The following is an 18,137-nucleotide window of genomic DNA, read 5'->3' on the forward strand; positions in this document are numbered from 1 at the left end:
TTGTCTGACGCTGCTTCCCCCGCTCCTTCCTGGGCAGCCATCAACTTCCTCATAGAAACGGGCACCCTGCTCCACTTCCCGGACACCAGCCACGGCCTGAGGAACCTCTACTTCCTTGACCCCATTTGGTTGTCCGAATGTCTGCAGAGGATCTTCAACATCAAGGGCTCCCGGTCAGTGGCCAAGAATGGGGTGATCCGGGCAGAGGACCTCAGGATGTTGCTGGTGGGGACCGGCTTCACACAGCAGACAGAGGAGCAATATTTCCAGTTCCTGGCCAAGTTTGAGATCGCCCTGCCTGTTGCCAATGACAGGTGAGGCTGCAGAATGGGCAGTGCACGCTGCTGCCTGGGGGAAGGAGTCAGGACTGGGGTCGCTGGTGGTTTGGACAAGATTTCCAGGGATGGGCCATGGCGATGACCTGCCTGTCTGCACAGGGGCAGCAGGAAGGGTGGGCTCAGCTGTCCCCTCATTGGCTACTCTTTCCTGTGCCCTTGGTGTGTCTTTTCAAGGGGTTCAAAGAGATTTTTTTTACAAAGCAACACATTTGTTGAAAAGGTGTAGGAATACAGGCAAGAATGACATGAAAAAAACTTCACACTTTAGGGGGCTGATTGCTTGGTTATTTGGTGCATCAAAATGAAGTGACAAGGATAGGCATGCTAGTTATACAGCCTGGCTTCCAAACGCAGGGAGGGTGGGGCGGTGGGGGTGGGGGTGGCTTGTGCCCCATCTAGCGATGCTCTGACCTAAATGCCCCTGGTACTCAGGACCTCCTTGCCCTGACTTCAGCTTCAGCCACTTTCTGGGTCTGATGCTGATGATCATGAGGCGACAGGTAGGATCTCAGACCCACAGACCTTTGCCACACAGGTCCCATGGAATATGTCACCACCCTGCCCACTGGCCCTGGAGCTCCGGGGGCATGCCCCCTGGAGACTGCTGGGTTGCTGGCCTGGACCCTGCATGATCAGCCCAGAGATCCACCTGCAAAGACTGGGCAGCCTGGGAGCCAGCACTGGGCCACCTGGGCCTGAGGCCCCACCCAGATTTGCCTGAGGCCTTATAGCTACGGGAAGAGGCCTCAGCCCTTCTTGCCGCTCCAGCCCCATGGGGGCCGTGAGTGAGTCCTAAAAACAGATACCCTACAGAGGAATTTAAAATCCACATGAGCCTTCATAGCACGGGCCAGGGGTGTCCTTGACTTTGGCCCATGAGAAAGCCCAAGGGGAGGTAGCCTATGACTTAACCACATTGCTGAGATCTGACAGCTTTCTGGTTATTTAATCAGGATGCTGGAGGAATGAGGAGATGTTAGCACTCAGTAAAAGCAAGCCAGGTGTTGTATATGTATGTCCAGTTGAACAATAAAATCAGCCAGATCATTGCTAAGTCCACATGGAGGCTTATAGCACAGTGGGTTAGAACATGGAGCCAGAATGCCTGAGGGTGAGTCCCAGCTACCTTTCTTTCCATATCTATAAAATGGGAATAACACTACCACCTACTAGTGTTACAGTTGTTGTGGGGATTAAATCAGATAATGCACATAAAATATTGAAAGTGTCTCTTGCTCCTAAGAGCTCCAACGACACCAGGTGTTATCGGTACTATTATTGTGACTCTTCTTTGGGTCAAGTACTCATAGCCAGTGGTGCCTGGTTCCACAGAAATTCATGAATGTCTGAGTATTTTCCATCTTAGCACAGCTCTGATGGTTCCACTGTGCCCTAGGTGAGTACCAGCTCCTTGCACCATAGCTTTTATATGGTCACCTATGCTACTGGCCATCACTGAATCATTGCAAACACATGCATTCGCCGCTCCTTTCAGAGCACGGTTTACAGTTTTCAACCTGCAGTCTGAGAGTGCCGAGACACCATGCACCGCCCAGGGGTTCACGTGAAGAATCCACCTCTGAATTCCCATCTTGCTGCCTCTCTGGCCATGCCCTGGGACAACCTTTTGCAACTAGGAATTGCTCTTAAGCCAGTAAGCCAGTGTCAGCGGTCTTGCCAGGGGCTCTCCTCCCCTTTAGAAGGGCGTCCGTTGCCAGTCAGTTCAAACCTCTTCATTTGCTGTGCTGGTTCATAAGTCATCTGTGCCTTCAAAAATAGGGGGCACCTGCTGTGTGTGTGTGCCGGGCTGCATGCTGGGGCAGCTGGGTGCAGGGCCCCTCCTTCAAGCGGTGCTCACCTACAGGGAGAAAGAAGCAGGGAACTACAGAGCTGATCACGCTGGGCACTGACAAGGGTCTGTTTGGGGAAGCGCTCCGGAGAGTAGATGGACAAGGGCTTTCCAGAACATGAAGGAAAAACTCAGGGTGCTCTGCTGGAGGAGCCTAGGGGCAGAGAGAGAGGCGCTGTAGCCTAGGTAGTTGAGAAGACCTCTACCCAACAACCGAAATGGCTAAAAAGGACCTAACACCCCACCGCCTGCCCCGCCCCCAAGCCTAACTTGCAAGGCCCGGTCCATCCTTCACCAGCCCAGAGAGGTGGGTACCCTTTCTCTTCCCACGCCAGGGAAGTGGATTCTCAACAAGGCTGAAGGCCTAGAGCTGGGGTTGTCGCCTGTGCACTCAGACCACCAGGCTGTCATTGAATTTTCCTTCTATAATATTTTTGGGGCTCTCTTCCAGAAAGTTCTGAGAACATTTTACTGGACGTAAACTGATGTATCTGAAGAGGATTAGGAGTGCCGAAGGCCAAGCCTTTGTTAAGGAAAGGACACACCCAGGGCCCTGCCCGCAGCCGCCCTGGGCCTGCCCCTCAGCTCCAGGGCTCACCGAGGTGCTGGCTTGCAGGCATTGCTGGAGGGCCCTCCTGGTTTCAGCTGCTTTCAAATGACCACAACCACGAGCAGCTCACTGACACGGCGATTGGGCACTTTTACGATGAGCAAAGTGCTCTTATAAAACTTCCCTCTTCTGCACAAACAGCCTCCTTCTAACTTTTAAGGCAATTGTGTTGTCTTAACTGGCCAAGAACAATAAACAGCTTCAAAGGCCAAAAACGTTACTCTGACCCCAATATCTACATTGTCCTTGGGACCGTGCAGCTGTATTTGTTTTTCCTTCCCCATCCGAAGTTAATTTTAAGTGATTCCCCAATCACAACCCAGTTTACAGAGAATCAACTGTGATTTGCTATGTCTAACATGTGTGTGACCACAGATGTTTCCATGTCTTCCCTGAGAATTAATCTAGTCTCTGTCTGGGAGACCTTGGTAAATATATCCACTGTGCCCATCTTCAATTTCTCTTGGAGCATTTGTTCTCAGCATATAAACTACCCTTTCTTTCTAAAATTAAAATTCCAAAGGCCCTGGAAGGAAGGTGCCTGACCCAGTTCAGTAGAGGTGCCCCAGGCCAAGTTGGCTGCCCAGTGGGGTGGGTAGGGTGTCACAGCCCTGCCATGCGGTTCACCAGTCCTTTTGGTGTGTTTCAGCTATCTCCTCCCACATCTCCTTCCATCCAAACCTGGCCTGGACACCCATGGCATGCGGCACCCCACAGCCAATACCATTCAGAGGGTATTTAAGATGAGCTTCGTTCCCGTTGGCTTCTGGCAAAGGTTTATAGCACGGATGCTGATCAGCTTGGCAGAGATGGACCTCCAGGTAGGCTCTGGTTTCTCTGTGGGAGGAAAACATGACAGACAATAGCAGCTTCACCCTCAAGGGGGAAAGATGCTCTTTAGCTGGAGAGGCCTGACTAGAGACCCTTTTCCTGAAGCAAAGCTGCTAACTTAGGGCCAGCTGCCTTCTCTTCATCAGTCCAGAGCCCTTCTGTGAATGCCGAATCAGCACCCAGCTGGCTGAGAAAGGATACTCTCTTCAAGAGCAGTGCTTCTAAACTAACCACCTCAAATCTGCTGGAGGGCTTATTAGAGCACAGGTGGCCGGACCCCTACTCAGAGCTTCTGATTCAGTGGGGGTGGACTGGGAGCCGAGAATTTGCATATCAAACCATTGCACCAGGTGACGCAGCTGGCCTGGGACCGCACTTGGAGAACCCTGGCTTTAGAGCTGTGGTTTTGCCACCCAGGCAGTGTGTTAAACTCGCTTGGAGAGCTTCCACCAGACACAGAGCAGACCCCAGACCACTTAAGTCAGAATCTTTGGGTGTGGCACCCAAGCTTCAGTAAAGCTCCGGCATGATTCCAGTGTCCAGGGAGGCTTGGAAACCACGGGCACAGAACCTGGACTTGGTGTGCATAATGAGGACCTAACCCAAGGAGTCAGTACCTGGGGTTAATGGAAGGAGTACTGGCTGTCCATCAACGCTGACTTCACGCAAGACGATAACATGGAAGTAGTATTTGTCTAGAGTGACAATTCTCAAAGTGGGGTTCCAGAACCAGCCTCATCTGGGAATTTGTTAGAAATGCAGATTCTCAGACCTGCCCCAGACTCACTGTATCAGAAAGTCCAGGATGGAATCCAGTGCTCTGTTTTTGACAGCCCTTCACGGGATTCTGACCCACTGCACAGGATGGGAACTCCTGGCATAAAACCCAAACCGTTGAATAGTTCACATTAACCTCAGTCTGAGTCTATTTTTGTCACATTCTAATTAAAAGACCCTTATGAAATTGTGACTTCTTGGCTAAATAAGATAGTCTTTGATCTTCCCATTTTACTGAAGTGTTTGTTGAAAGCAAATGCAAGAGCCTGCAAACCTGTGTGGCGCCCTTGTTAGCAGGGAGACAGGCTTGTCTGTAGGGCCAGGAGAGTGTGCTGGTTGAAGGATGGGGTGCAGAAGCTGTCCCTCTTCCTCCCACTGAGTCACTCTGCCCTCTCTTTGAACCCTTCCTCCTGCCAGATTCTAAGTGGGAGGTCACAGAGCTCCAGCAACCCGTGGGGCCTGAGGAACCAAGGCGGCTCTCTGCTGTGGCTGGCGGGGGGGCGGGGGGGGTGCAGCGGGCCCAGGCAGGGGCCCTTCTGGGCAACACCCCTCACTCAAATTTGGAAAGGAAGCCTTATTGAAATTCAGATGAGGAAAAGGAGTGCAGCCTCCTGAGTAATCAATGGCATGCAAATTTAAGCATCTGTGAGAGGCCACTTTTCCCCTATCAAATTAGCAAACAGTAAAGCCACCAATTACCAGCCCCAGAATCATAACATACACACTGTGTTCAGTGAGTGTATAGTCTAATCATTTCTAAAGCGTATCCTTTATACGTATCCAGAGTCCTAATGGGCACTTTGACCCAATAATCCTATTGTTAAAAATTTGGACTAAGGAAATCATTTTAAATCAGGGAAAACCTTGTGCTTTTCCATGTTCATCTGGCTTTTCTGAGTGAGAGAAAATGACTGGAGCCAACTTCAGTGTCCAAAGAAGAGAATTATCCGGGAAATTACTATGCTTAATAAAATACAGAGCGTTAGAAAAATGAATTTTGTATTAGTTTTCTATTAGAAATACAAAATTAGGAAATATGGCTTCAGCTATTCTATAAACATGACATAGATGTAGATAGGAAAAAATCCCGGAATAAAATATACCAACATCTTCCTGATCTTGCTGATCGGCATCAAGTTGGTATTTTATTTTCTCTTACCTCTTTCTGTATTTCCCATGTTTTCTAACATATTCTGCTTGTGAAATCAGGTAGGGAAAGATTTGAAAAAGAAAAACCTGTCTTCCATCCCTTGGGGAAAATGTGTTCCCAGGGCATCCTGGCGCCCCTTCAGATAATGCAGCATCTAACTTGGCAGAAGGATGAGCTGTGTGCAGGGGGTGGGAAGAACAGTGGTCATCTGTCACGACGGGGCCAGGCTGGCCTTGTCAGAGCCCTGCCCAGGGCCCAAGAGGAGCCCAGAATACCTAAGCAGGGTCTTTTCTCTGTCTTTCAGCTTTTTGAAAACAAGAAGAATACTAAAAGCAGGCACAGGAAAGTCACCATTTACAGTTTCACAGGAAACCAGAGAAATCGCTGCAGCACATTCAGGGTGAAAAGAAATCAGACCATCTATTGGCAGGAAGGGCTCCTGGTCACTTTTGACGGGGGCTACCTCAGGTAGGAGCATTTGGGAGCCCACCTGACTGGGGCAACACCTTGCCCTGGCAATGACTGTCCACCTGATGTCCAGAGTTCTGCTCCCACGAGCAGCTCCTCATGGCAACTTGCTAGAAATCTAAAAATAGGAGACCCCCCGACAAATGTCCCAGGGGTTCCCCATATCCTCATCGCTCCTCTTCTCCCCTGGCAGGACAGGAAAGGTGAGGGAGGGTGTGGTGATCACAGCCCAGCACTTTAGGGAGTGGGTGACCACTGAGCTCAGGGGTGAGAGCTGCCAGCACCTGCCATGGCCACTTAGCTGGGACCTGCAGGGGCCTTGCGCCAACCAGGAGATGATGCCCCCTTGTCCTAGGAGATGCCGCTGGTTCCCCACCCAGCCTGGATCCCATGGGCGACATACGAGATATCGAACATAGCTCGCTTTTCCTATTTTCTTCATTTTTTGAGCAAGATAGACATAAAGTCACCTCAACAGATCTAATAAGTGATTTTTAATCAGGGATAATAAACACACAAGATTATTTCATACAGTGAATTTTTTCAAAATTCTTCTCAGTGTTTTGAACGTAATCCTTTTTTCTGATTGGAGCCTCTCGGTGCCTGGTGCTGTCAGTATAGATTTTCCCACTTCAGGTTCACAGTTGCCACTTGACAGATGAGAATCCTGTGGTTCAAAGAAGGAAAGAACTTTCCCCAGGGTCACACGTAAGGGTCACATCCCAGCCTGAGCACCCCTTACCGCAAAGTCATCAGCATGTTGGAGGCTGGAGGGGGAACGAGGCAGGGCCATGTGCACAAATGGTCAAATGCAGGAGCCCCCCTGACAGTCTTGTCTGGGTACAGGGTCCCTGGAGTCCCTGGGGCTCCTCGCCCTGGAGGCAAGGAGATCACCCCAGGGGCCTCCACAGCTGGATCACAATGGACCTCTTTTTTGTTTTGGGGTTGCAGTGTGGAATCCTCAGATGTGAACTGGAAAAAGAAAAAAAGCGGAGGAATAAAAATCATTTGCCAATCAGAAATGAGAGACTTCTCAGCAATGGCTTTTATCACAGACCATGTCAATTCCTTGATTGACCAGTGGTTTCCTGGTAAGAGGATGTTCTTAAACCCAGTCTTTTCTCATGTTAATATTTCTTTATAAATTGGAGGGTGGGGTCCTTATTTGGGGAACAGGAATCTCACTAGGATTCAGCCCGAGGAATCCAGAGGGGTCCTAATGGCCCTCTGGCAGAGTCTGACCCCAGGGGAGTCCAGCTGTGGGCATGGATGGGGCGCTGTGGGGAAGACATGAGCCCAGATGCCACAGGGCATGTGCAGGACTCAGCCCCTGGCTGCCCACAGTGTGTAGGAAGAAGACGAGCCTGGGTACCGCTTGTGGTCCAAGAATACCCTTGCTGTGAGCCTCCCCCAGGTCTGGTTCGTACAGGGTGGGCAGTGCTGCTGCAGTTGGCTGGGGGGGAACCCACAGATGGAGAGTTAGCCCTTGTGCAGGCAAAGAGGGAAGAGAGTCGCATCTGCCAAGGCCCCCATTCTCCTTCCCTGCCTGCTTCCCACCCTGAGCCACCCACACGGCCCTCTTCAGGTCCTTTGATCGGCTTCTTCATTGACAGTCCACCTAAAGAAAATACTTTTTGAAGTGAAGCTGTTGAGGTCCTGTTTGTCTGCCAGCATGCAGACCAATCCACAGGGCATTGTGCAGGGAGGAGACCTAGGGCAAAACCAGGCAGCCTTTTCCCCGTGAGCCCTCAACCTCAGAGGGCAGGCGGCCACTCCTCCAGCCTCCCTGAGCTGGCTTCCTCGCCTGCATGCCAGCCCCGCGTCCCAGGACAGCCTCATTGGGAACACTTGAGGCCCAGGGGCAGGGCGTGCTCCAGGCACCAGGGCCTGGGGTCCTTTGGATATCGATGGGAAGGGTGACCTACGAGGAGGAAGAGCTTGGAAAGGGGCCTGACAAAAGGCAGTTTAGTGTGTGAACTGCAGGAGCTGGGGAGTGCTTGGCCATCCAAGGGGAGCCGCAGGCCCCTATGAACCACTGAGGGCCTGACTGGGGGCCCATCAGACAATCACCTGAGGTGGGAAGGACTGGGCTGCGGGCCTGAGACAGGGCTGCCTAGAGACAGCGCCAGCTGGCAGGGTGGGTTACTCATGGGCCTGCTCATGGCAGATGTGCCCAGAAACTTCTAGGGGTCCACCTCCTGCCCTGCACAAAGCAGGCCACCAGCTCAGGTACCTCCACAGAGCACTTTAGGGGGTGTTTCTTTGCATCTCCTTTCAGAGGTGTGCAGAAATCTGTGTGTCTCCCACCTAGAGGAATCTGGGTAAAATGACTAGTTTGTCAACTATACTTTGTATTCATTCCCCCCAACCTTGCTCTTCCAGAAAATATCATTGTAAGTGCCAGCTGTGTATTTCTAATTTTAAGAATGGCTCCTTACTGGTTGTTGTTTGGCCATTGGAACAAGGCATAGCTCAGACCCTGCCCACATCTCTCAGGACTGAGGATAACATCTCCAAAAAGGAACCCAAGTGTGCCAGTCATGTTTCAGCCACTCCCGAGGGTCCAGGCAAGGACAGACAGACCCTGTCCTATGAAAGACCCACTTGCCTGCCTATGAGCCGTCTCCCACTGTGTCCCTATGTAGCCCTGACCGCCACGGAAAGTGATGGGACGCCACTCATGGAGCAGTACGTGCCCTGCCCGGTCTGCGAGACCTCCCGGGCACAGCACACTAACCCCAGTGAGAAGTCGGAGGGCGTGCAGTACTTCGACATGGAAGACTGTGTGCTGACGGCCATCGAGCAGGACTTCATCTCCTGCCCCAGACACCCCGACCTCCCTGTGCCTCTCCAGGAACTGGTCCCCGAGCTGTTCATGACTGACTTCCCGGCCAGGTACGACACAGCGCCGCACTGCACAGCGGCCCCACTTGGGTGGCAACAGCTGCTGCAGCCACTGGTCCCCACCCAATCTCAGGTGACTTTCAGGTCCCTTCCTAGGCTACCTAAAGGTCTCTAGGCTGTCCTCATCCCATTTTTGAGACCTAGCTGGTTAGAGCACTTGGAGGGTGGGGCCATTCTGGGACCCCACACTGTTCCCCTCCCATTAGCTGGAGCCCCCTTCCCGAGCTGACTCCCACTCTGATTCCTACTGAGCTGCCAGCTAAACAATGGAAGGCAAACCCCCACCACGGTGTTTGAAAAGGGAGAGTGCCAGACTCCAGCTGCCTTTTCCTTCCTTGGCAAATGCTGACTCCTGGCTGCTGCCCTGAGGCTAGGCATTTGAATGCCCTGAATCTGCTCTTAGAGTTAAGCCTACCTACACTAATCTAAGATAATAACTGGGGAGAGAATGCAGGAGAAAGCAGAAACCATGTTGTGGTCCCATCCAACAAAAAACAGTCACAAAATCTGAGCGCTTGGGGAAAGGTGGCATCTTCTGTAGTCATGGAAACCAGAAGCCATGATTTGTTCTCCCTGGAGACAGTTGACATTGGTGGTTACCAACTTTTTTGAAGTTGTGACGTCCTGTTGTTTTCTCATTCAAAAGATAGGTGTATCTGAGTTCTTTAAGGAAAATTAAACTTTTGGGAGGGGGGAGAATATTTGTATTCTCATTTTTCCAAATTTCTCCCCCCATCCCAAGAAAATAGAAGTGGAGTACATTGAGATGTTGCAGAATTTGAGTTCTAAAGCATGCTTCTGGATGAATCTATTAAATTAAGAAATTGCTTTCTGCATAGGATCTTCTCCCACCATGGTTCTCTTCAACACCCCAATCCCTCATTGCTGGAAATACCAAACACCATTTTTCTGTAAAATGGCTTCCTTTATTCCTAACTCTTTAACTTGAGGTTATCACTTCCAGAGACCACATGCAGGTTTTGTATATGGATGAATCAGATTTCTTAGTGGGATGCCCAACTTGGCAGCCCCAGATTTTAGAGTTGTCATCTATTTGCTGAGCTTTGTTATGTTTTATGCCCTAACTAAATCTAGGCTGTAGCATCTGCTCCATGGAACCTGGAAAGCCAGATTGGTTATCCCTATTAGTGCGGCTGTAATTGCAGGCTGTAGCATGGTTCTTACACTAAGGTACTTGGCCAGGAGTTAAAAAGACCAATCTGAACAGGATTCACAATCCAGCAGAGGTTCTCTGGAAACGTCAGCTGTGGCATATCCATGGCACTGAAGCATCACACTCCCTGCCCTGAGAGTTTGGGCAGGCAGCGATGGGGAGCCCTGTCCTATGGCCCCGATTACAGGAGTCCTAACAGAAGGCCCCGAGGGATCCCCAGCCTTCCTGCTGCTCCCTGAGCCCATCTTAGGAGGCGGCCAAGCACCTAGGCTTCCTGAGCTGCTGGCTTGGGATGGGAGGGCATTTGGAGAACAGCCCAGCCTGCTCCCACTGCATCCCCCAGGGCTCCACTGCGTACAGCTGCGTCTGCTGGATATGATGCAGCTGAGCTGTGCGGAGTCTGAGCAGCTGCAGAATCTGTTCAAGGAAGACATGGGAAACAAGGGAAGGGGGTGGGGGCAGGCCTGTGGGGCCCCCTGGCACAGGCAGCTGATGAGGAACCCAGGTGACCCTCAGCAGAGCAGGGCAAGGCCCTGCAGTGTGGGGGCATCAGGCCGCCTTGCCCACCCTCTCTCCGTCCCTGCCTTCCAGGAGTGAGTTGCAGCAGTTCCAAAAGCCCAGCAGAAACCTCTGATTCACTTAGGATTAGAACACAGAGACCAGGGACCAGGCCTGAATGCCCTGCACTTGGGTAAAATCCTAGCCCTTGATTGTGGGGACACTGGTCATGCTGATCAGAAGCTCTGCATGGCTGTTATGTAATTCTTTGCCTAATAAAAAGAAATGGGGAAACAACTGACCTAGCAGTGAACAAATGCAGTTTGTCTGATGGATACTAGCTGCCAAAGCACAGAATGTTTTGGAGGAAAACATACATGGGATTTTATTTCCATGTGGACAGCTTTCAGAGGCTCTGTGTTGTACCAGTCACCATCTACACTGTGGGGCAATTCCTGCTATGCGCCCACTTCACGGAGGAGGAGACTGAGGCTTGTCCTCTGACCCTGTTGATAGCTGCAGACCATGACTCCTCCCAGCGGGACCAAATGACAAGCCCACCCTGCGTCCACCCAGCCTGGGAGCCATTGCCCACCCCAGCAGGCCTCTCTGGAGGCCAGGGTAGTGGTTGGGGCTGAACCTTCTGACCCCGCGCTGTTGCTGGCAGGCTTTTCCTGGAGAACAGCAAGCTGGAGCACAGGGAGGATGACAGCGCCGTCCTGGGCCAGGGCGGGAGTGGCACCGTCATCTACCGGGCCCGCTACCAAGGCCAACCTGCAGCTGTGAAGCGATTCCAGATCAAGAAATTCAAGAATTTTCCTAATGCCCCAGCAGGTAAACAGGGCTCTGCATCATTGCCTTTCAGACTTGTGTTCCCTCAGTTCAAACCTGGGGGGGCCTGAGGCCATTCACACAGGAGGGGGAAGGCGGGCAAGGGGGCAGCTCTGCTTTGTCCTGGCAGGACGTGGGGCAGGCCCAAGAGTCAGGCTGAGCAAGGCCTGGAAACTGCTTTTGGAGATAACTTTCCTGTCTAGGTGTGAGTCTTCAAGAGTGTGGGCCCTTCTTATTACAATTTCCATCTGCTCCAAGGCTGGCATAGGCCTGGCACCTGGTGGGCGCACATTCTGACCTCAGGTGGACCCCTCACCCCACAGGACCCTCCCAGCCATGTCTACTGGGTGGGCGCTCTGGATGAATGGCTGGGAAGTCAGCATGGGGTGGCTTCTCTGCCACCCGGACCCCCATGAAGGAAAGGACACTCTCAGGTCCACAGATGGGAGGTTCAGAGATGGGCTCCACCCGGAGTGTGGCTGGGAGGCCTCCTCACCTCCAGTGGCTGTCTATTACATGTCGCACTACCCCAGCTAGGCCATCTTTATGATCATAGAGATGATTTATACTCTTGGTAGAAAAATTAGAATTGTAGAATGATACAAAGAGAACAATCAGAAAGGAAGAGAAAATTGTAATTTCTATGATGTGCACAAAAAAGCTAAGAGGCTTATTGACAAACATTAGAGCCCAGAAAGATCCATAAAGTTGCTAGATGCGAGCTCACATCAGAATTCTGTGGCATCCCCATAGTCCGCAATGACCCGTTAGCTAATGTCCTCCATGGCAGCAATTAAACCATAAGATATTGAGGAATAATTCATATCTGTCATCACTTTAGTTCTCCTCTAAAGCCCAGCAGGGTGTGTGTGTGTGTGTGTGTGTGTGTGTGTGTGTGTGTGTGTGTGTGTGTGTGTGTGTGTGTGTGTGTGTGTGTGTGTGTGTGTGTGTGTGTGTGTGTGTGTGTGTGTGTGTGTGTGTGTGTGTGTGTGTGTGTGTGTGTGTGTGTGTGTGTGTGTGTGTGTGTGTGTGTGTGTGTGTGTGTGTGTGTGTGTGTGTAAGAAAGCTAATTCTAAAATGCATGTGAAATGACAAAAGCCCAAACACCGCTGAGAAAATTGTACAATAGAAGACACAGGAAGGAAGCCTGCCCAGCAAATGTCATGGCTTAAAGGCCTCGTCCTCCTGGGCATACACAGGCCTGCCGAGGGAACAGATACAGCCCACATGTGTGGGGGGGGAAGCTGGCAGTTACAGAGGTAACATCAGGGGAGAAGCTGACCGTTCGCGAAATGGAGGCAGAGACTTGGGTTAACTTTCATGCCACACTCGAAAATAAAGTCTTAATTGTCAAAGACCCAATGTGAAAAACAAAACTTTTTCACTTAAAAAACTAATTTGGCCAGCACAATACATAGATCTGGCACAGCTGATGTACTGTGATTGCCAGGGTTTTTTTCATGCTGTTTAAACCTCTTGACTTTAAAATTTGCACATGGGAAAGGGACAGATGAGGACACAAAAGGAAAAACAGGGCATGGTGGACCCTGCTCAGTGACCCCAGGGCCAACCACGGCCTGATGGGCAGCATCCTCCTTCCCTTGATGGGAGGGGGCCCCTCAAGGGGACTCAGGCCACACCTCCCAGGGGGGATGCGTTCTGGGGACAGTGGGAGAAGGTTCCAGCAGGCTGGGATCCCCCGCCACTTCCCATAGGGCTTTCTCCTGTGGCCTGAGGTGACGTGTCACAGGCCCGTGGCTGTCCCCCAGTTTCCTCTATGGCTGAGGGAAGGGGGTGGTCCTCCTTTCCTGCACAGGTCTGGCTTCAGGCTGGCAGAAAGGCAGTCAGCAGTGAGCCAGCCTCAGCAGCCTTTGGAATGACCAGTTGGGACCTGGTTACATTCCAGACTGCTGCCTGAGCCAGGCTCTGGGTGATGCTCCAGGGACGCAAAATTGGAATAAAATACAACTGTGATCCTGCGGTAGCCAGCCGCAGCATGGAGCAAGGCTTCAAGGGGGACCTCTGGGTGATGGGCAGGGGCATGTGCAGCCCCCATCAAGGGCACAGGAACTGCCCAGGGTGGCAGGACAAGCTTGGCACCTGAAGAGGAGGGGTCTTGATGTCAGCCTGAGCCATGCCACCTTTGGGGGCCAAATCCCATAGGATTATATTGTAACCCCTGGTATGTGGAGAGGCCCCTCGAGTCACCATGAGGCAGCTCAGAGGGTGGCAGGGACTCCCGCCTGAGTGGCCCTGGACGGGTGCCCTGGGTGGATGTCACAGGGCCCAGCAGGGCACCTGTGCTCCATGTCCCATGCCCTCCCGGCAGCACTGACAGCCTCTCTCCCCTGCAGACACAGTGCTGAGGCACCTGCGGGCCACGGACGCCATGAAGAACTTCTCAGAGTTCCGGCAGGAGGCCAGCATGCTGCACGCCCTGCAGCACCCGTGCATCGTGTCGCTCATCGGCATCAGCATCCACCCGCTCTGCTTCGCCCTGGAGCTCGCCCCGCTGGGCAGCCTCAACACCGTGCTGTCTGAGAATGCCAAAGGTACCAGCCACGCCCAGAACCTTCCTGGGGGCTGCCGGGCCGGCCCACCTGAGCCTCTGGGAGGCCCGAGAGCACTGGCCAGGCTGTGCAGCGCCCGGGGAAGCCGTGGGTGGCCTGGGGGGCCCCTGGGCCGGGCTGGCCTGCCTGAGGCTCATGTGGCCGGCTCCCTGCACCATGGAAGGTGCTTCACCAGGGTGAACCCTGTGCAGTGATGGTGGCCAGGCAGGACAAGCTCGTGGTTTGGAGTCAGACGCTCCCGGTCCTGTTTGAGTTTAGTCCCCGGAGGAGGATAGAGCCCCTCCAGAGGGCAGTGCAGAGAGAGCAATCACATGGGGCAGCCCAGGGAGGGCCCGAGAGGCAGCAGCCTGGCACCACGAGCCCACCAGCCGCATAAATCTCTCCTTTAGCTACAACACACCACACGTGTCCACCGTTGTTAAAACTCTGGGTCCTTGGGTTAGTTTTATCCTATCTTATTTTTTATCAAAATAAGAAACGGGTAATAATAAGAAACCCTTGAGAAATGGGTAATTAAATTCCAAAGAGCTGAGAGGGGGAGAAGTAACTATCTCTGGACTCAGGAAGAAGAAATGCAATTAAAAATCAATCATTTCTTCTCAGTGGAAGACATTTTTTTTTAATGAAGCTCTTAAACCTGCAAATCACCTCTAGACACAGTAGCAACGGGGCCTAAAATGAACTGGAGGCATATTTTATCTTTGCTCTTTTAGTAAAAACACCAACAATTCCCGGCTTGAAATCCCATGAATGAATGCTGTCCTGACAAGCATTTCTATCCTAACTAATGTTTTACTCAAGGAGGTCATTCCCTGTCTCCTGTGGCACCCAGGTTGGGGACTGGGCAGACTGTGTCAGTGGAATGTCAAGTATTTGGGGAAACAGAAGGTAAGAAAAGAAGACAGTTGTTATCATAATAGTTTGATGCTTTTTTTCTTTGCAAAGATTCTTCCTTTATGCCCCTCGGACACATGCTCACCCAAAAAGTAGCCTACCAGATCGCCTCTGGCCTGGCCTATCTGCACAAGAAAAACATCATCTTCTGTGACCTGAAGTCAGACAACATCCTGGTCTGGTCTCTCGATGTCAAGGAGACTGTCAACATCAAGCTGTCCGACTACGGGATCTCACGGCAGTCGTTCCACGAGGGCGCCCTTGGCGTAGAGGGCACTCCCGGCTACCAGGCCCCGGAGATCAGGCCTCGCATCGTGTATGATGAGAAGGTACCCATGTGGCCTACCGCTGGCCCTGGCCCAGCCCGACCCCACGGCAGGGAGCCCAGGCCCCACACGAGGCCAGCCAGCCAGTCCTGGCGGCACTGCAGCTCTCCCACCACACACACACACACACACACACACACACACACACACACACACACACACACACACACTTCTTTCCCTCTCCCGTGCTCAACCGAAAGGCTCTGGCTTTGAGTCACAGGGGCCTGTGCCCACCTCGTAGGATGTCTAGGTGGACCTTTTCATTTCAGGAGCAGTGCCTCAGCCTCAGAATTCTCAAACTTCGATTCAGAGGCACAGTGGAGGCTGTACACAGGGGACAAAGAGTGCAAGACAGAAACGGGTCTGGATTGGGGTCCCAACTCTGCCATTTAGATGTGTGAAATGGGGACAAAGTACCATCCTTTAGGGGCTCATGAGGGGCAGACAAAGTAAGGATTGTAAAGGCTCCCAGCCCACAGGCACTGACCGCAGGCATTGGCTGGACCAGACAGCAAAGACACCTAAGGCAACAGCATCAAAACTGGGAGAAGGGAGTGAATCGTGGCAGGACCAGCATGGCCTACCCGGCAGCCGCATGGCCAGCCTTGGCAGAGATGATAGCTAAATGTCAATCCTCTTCCCTGAAAGCTGTTGGGTAGATGCAGGCACACAGACAATGGCATAAGACATGCACACTGCCTCCAGGGCCAGCACTAGTCAGTCACCCGGCATTGAAACTCCCCTGGTCTATAATTTCTTATTACTTGGTGATTTGCAGGTCGATCATTGATTAATTGCTTTGAGAATGACCTAAGCATGTGTGGGTGAACTCAGCACCTGTGCCTTTAACCAAAATAGAAAAGGCAAATCAGAGTGATAAATATGAGCTCCTTAGGAGTGGGTGACAGAAAAGGGACCTTGAAACTAAGATTATAACAGGAACCTTCACACTGAAAATTCTCAGGTCTAGCTCAGCCATCGTCCTGCTAAAAAGTCACTTCTTGACTCTCTCCCTGCTGGGCCTTTTTATTAAAATTAGAAGAGTCAGCACACTGTGATCTAGGAGTCGGTCTTCTCTTTATGCTTTGCATGCACTGCTCTTCTAGTAGGAAGCGTGTTAAGCTGGGAGTCTGAGTTTTTCTGCCTTGTCTTCATACTCAAGGGTACGGCCCGTGGCGTCCTTGGAGCCCTGAACCAGGGTTGGACATTTAGCAAGTTCTCAGTGTGTGTTTACTGGGTGGATGGATGGATGGATGGATGGATGGACGGACGGACGGACGGACGGACGGATGGACGGACGGACGGACAGAGGGATGGAAGGAAAGAAGTATGGGAGGAAATATGGGTAAATGGACAGAAAGACAGGCAGTCAGATGGATAAACATGCAGAAGGACAGACAATCAGGTAGATGGATAAAAAGGTAGAACTGGAAGATAATAGACAAAGGGATGGAATGATGTTTGGACAGGTGGGGAGAAATGGACAGAATGGTGAATGGATTGATGATTATATCCCTCTGCCAGGACCCATGTTTTCCTTTTCCAACTGTGTTTCCCTGCTCCCTCCATCTTAGGGCCAGCTTGTGAAAACCACTGGACCCAGGCAGGAGACCTGACTTGGCTTTCCTCTCCGCCCAGGTAGACATGTTCTCCTACGGAATGGTGCTCTATGAACTCCTGTCGGGACAGCGGCCTGCGCTGGGCCATCACCAGCTTCAGATTGCCAAGAAGCTCTCCAAGGGCATCCGCCCAATTCTGGGGCAGCCAGAGGAGGTGCAGTTCCATCGACTCCAGGCCCTCATGATGGAGTGCTGGGACACGAAGCCCGAGAAGGTACCGGGGGACATGGAGCCTGGGGGCTGGCACCTCCTGCCTCCATGGGGGAGGCTGTGGATCTCCAGAGTGCAGTGCACACACATGGCGGCCTGCCCACCCTTCATGGAGGGTCTAGAACAAATGGGGCAGCCCTCCTCTGCTTACCTCTTCTAGAAAAAAATATTCAGTGCTCCATTACATCCAGTTCATTTTCTTTGTGTGTATGTCACTCTCAGGAAAAATGAACTTTATTTTCTTCCCAATTTGTGAAATAAAGCATACCAACCCCTTTAGAGCAAGTCAGTCCCCATGTGAGAGCAGAAGGAACATAGCTCTTTTTAAAGTAATCATTTGCTCATGAGAAGTGGGAGCCATATTATCATTTTCAAGCTGGCTGTTTTTGGAAGAAGGCAGTGGTTTCAAGGTTAAAACTCTTTTTTCAAATTAGACAATGCTAATTTAACATACTGGGAGTAAATGAGGTCCAAGAAACAGTCTTTACAAGATTATATGTCCCTGGGCATGAGGGTCAAGATATCAGAGTTTAGGCTAATGTAACCACCTGACTTCCAGATGCCCTGGATGACCCAGACACCTGGAAGTGTCTGTTCCTGGCATGTGGAGTTGTTTCAGCTTCTTGTTTTGATTGGGTCCTGAATGGAACAGATTCCACTTCTGCTTTCTTGATTCACTGGTTTTGTGGACAGAATGGGTATCAGTCTGGTTGAAAGTGACCCTTGCTCATGGCCCTGGCGGCCTCTCTCCCTCAGCGACCACTGGCCCTTTCAGTGGTGAACCAGATGAAGGACCCAACCTTTGCAGCCTTCATGTACCAGCTGCCCTGCGGGAAGCAGACAGCCTTCTTCTCGAGCCAGGGTCAGGAGTACACCGTGGTGTTCTGGGACGGGAAGGAGGAGTCCAGGTAACATTCTGAGGCTAGCTATGCCTTGCTGGCATCAGAGTGGTAGGCGGCCGTGGAATCAGGAGCAGTCTGGGATGACCATCATGAGAGATGTTTAGTGGACACTGGGTTGAAAGACTCTCAAGAAAAACTGAGTCCACATATATTGACATACACCTATAGCTTTGCATTAAGAGAAGC

The 18,137-nt window shown here is 51.7% G+C and overlaps 1 protein-coding gene across 7 annotated transcripts in view; it reads left to right on the forward strand.

The window, feature by feature from the left end:
* Window positions 1-18,137, forward strand: part of LRRK1 (leucine rich repeat kinase 1) — a 114,825-nt gene that overhangs the window by 84,368 nt on the left and 12,320 nt on the right. For all 7 annotated transcript variants that reach the window (XM_037000453.2, XM_073227150.1, XM_037000458.2 and 4 more), the window contains 10 exons: window positions 38-314; window positions 3,447-3,618; window positions 5,860-6,023; window positions 6,975-7,114; window positions 8,669-8,918; window positions 11,267-11,433; window positions 13,785-13,982; window positions 14,946-15,223; window positions 16,859-17,053; window positions 17,806-17,957. In XM_037000453.2, the coding sequence (XP_036856348.2) occupies window positions 38-314; window positions 3,447-3,618; window positions 5,860-6,023; window positions 6,975-7,114; window positions 8,669-8,918; window positions 11,267-11,433; window positions 13,785-13,982; window positions 14,946-15,223; window positions 16,859-17,053; window positions 17,806-17,957 (1,993 nt within the window). The remainder of the gene's footprint in view (window positions 1-37; window positions 315-3,446; window positions 3,619-5,859; window positions 6,024-6,974; window positions 7,115-8,668; window positions 8,919-11,266; window positions 11,434-13,784; window positions 13,983-14,945; window positions 15,224-16,858; window positions 17,054-17,805; window positions 17,958-18,137) is intronic.

The sequence above is a fragment of the Manis javanica genome, chromosome 18 (genome assembly GCF_040802235.1).
Source record: "Manis javanica isolate MJ-LG chromosome 18, MJ_LKY, whole genome shotgun sequence".
Lineage (NCBI taxonomy): Eukaryota > Metazoa > Chordata > Mammalia > Pholidota > Manidae > Manis > Manis javanica.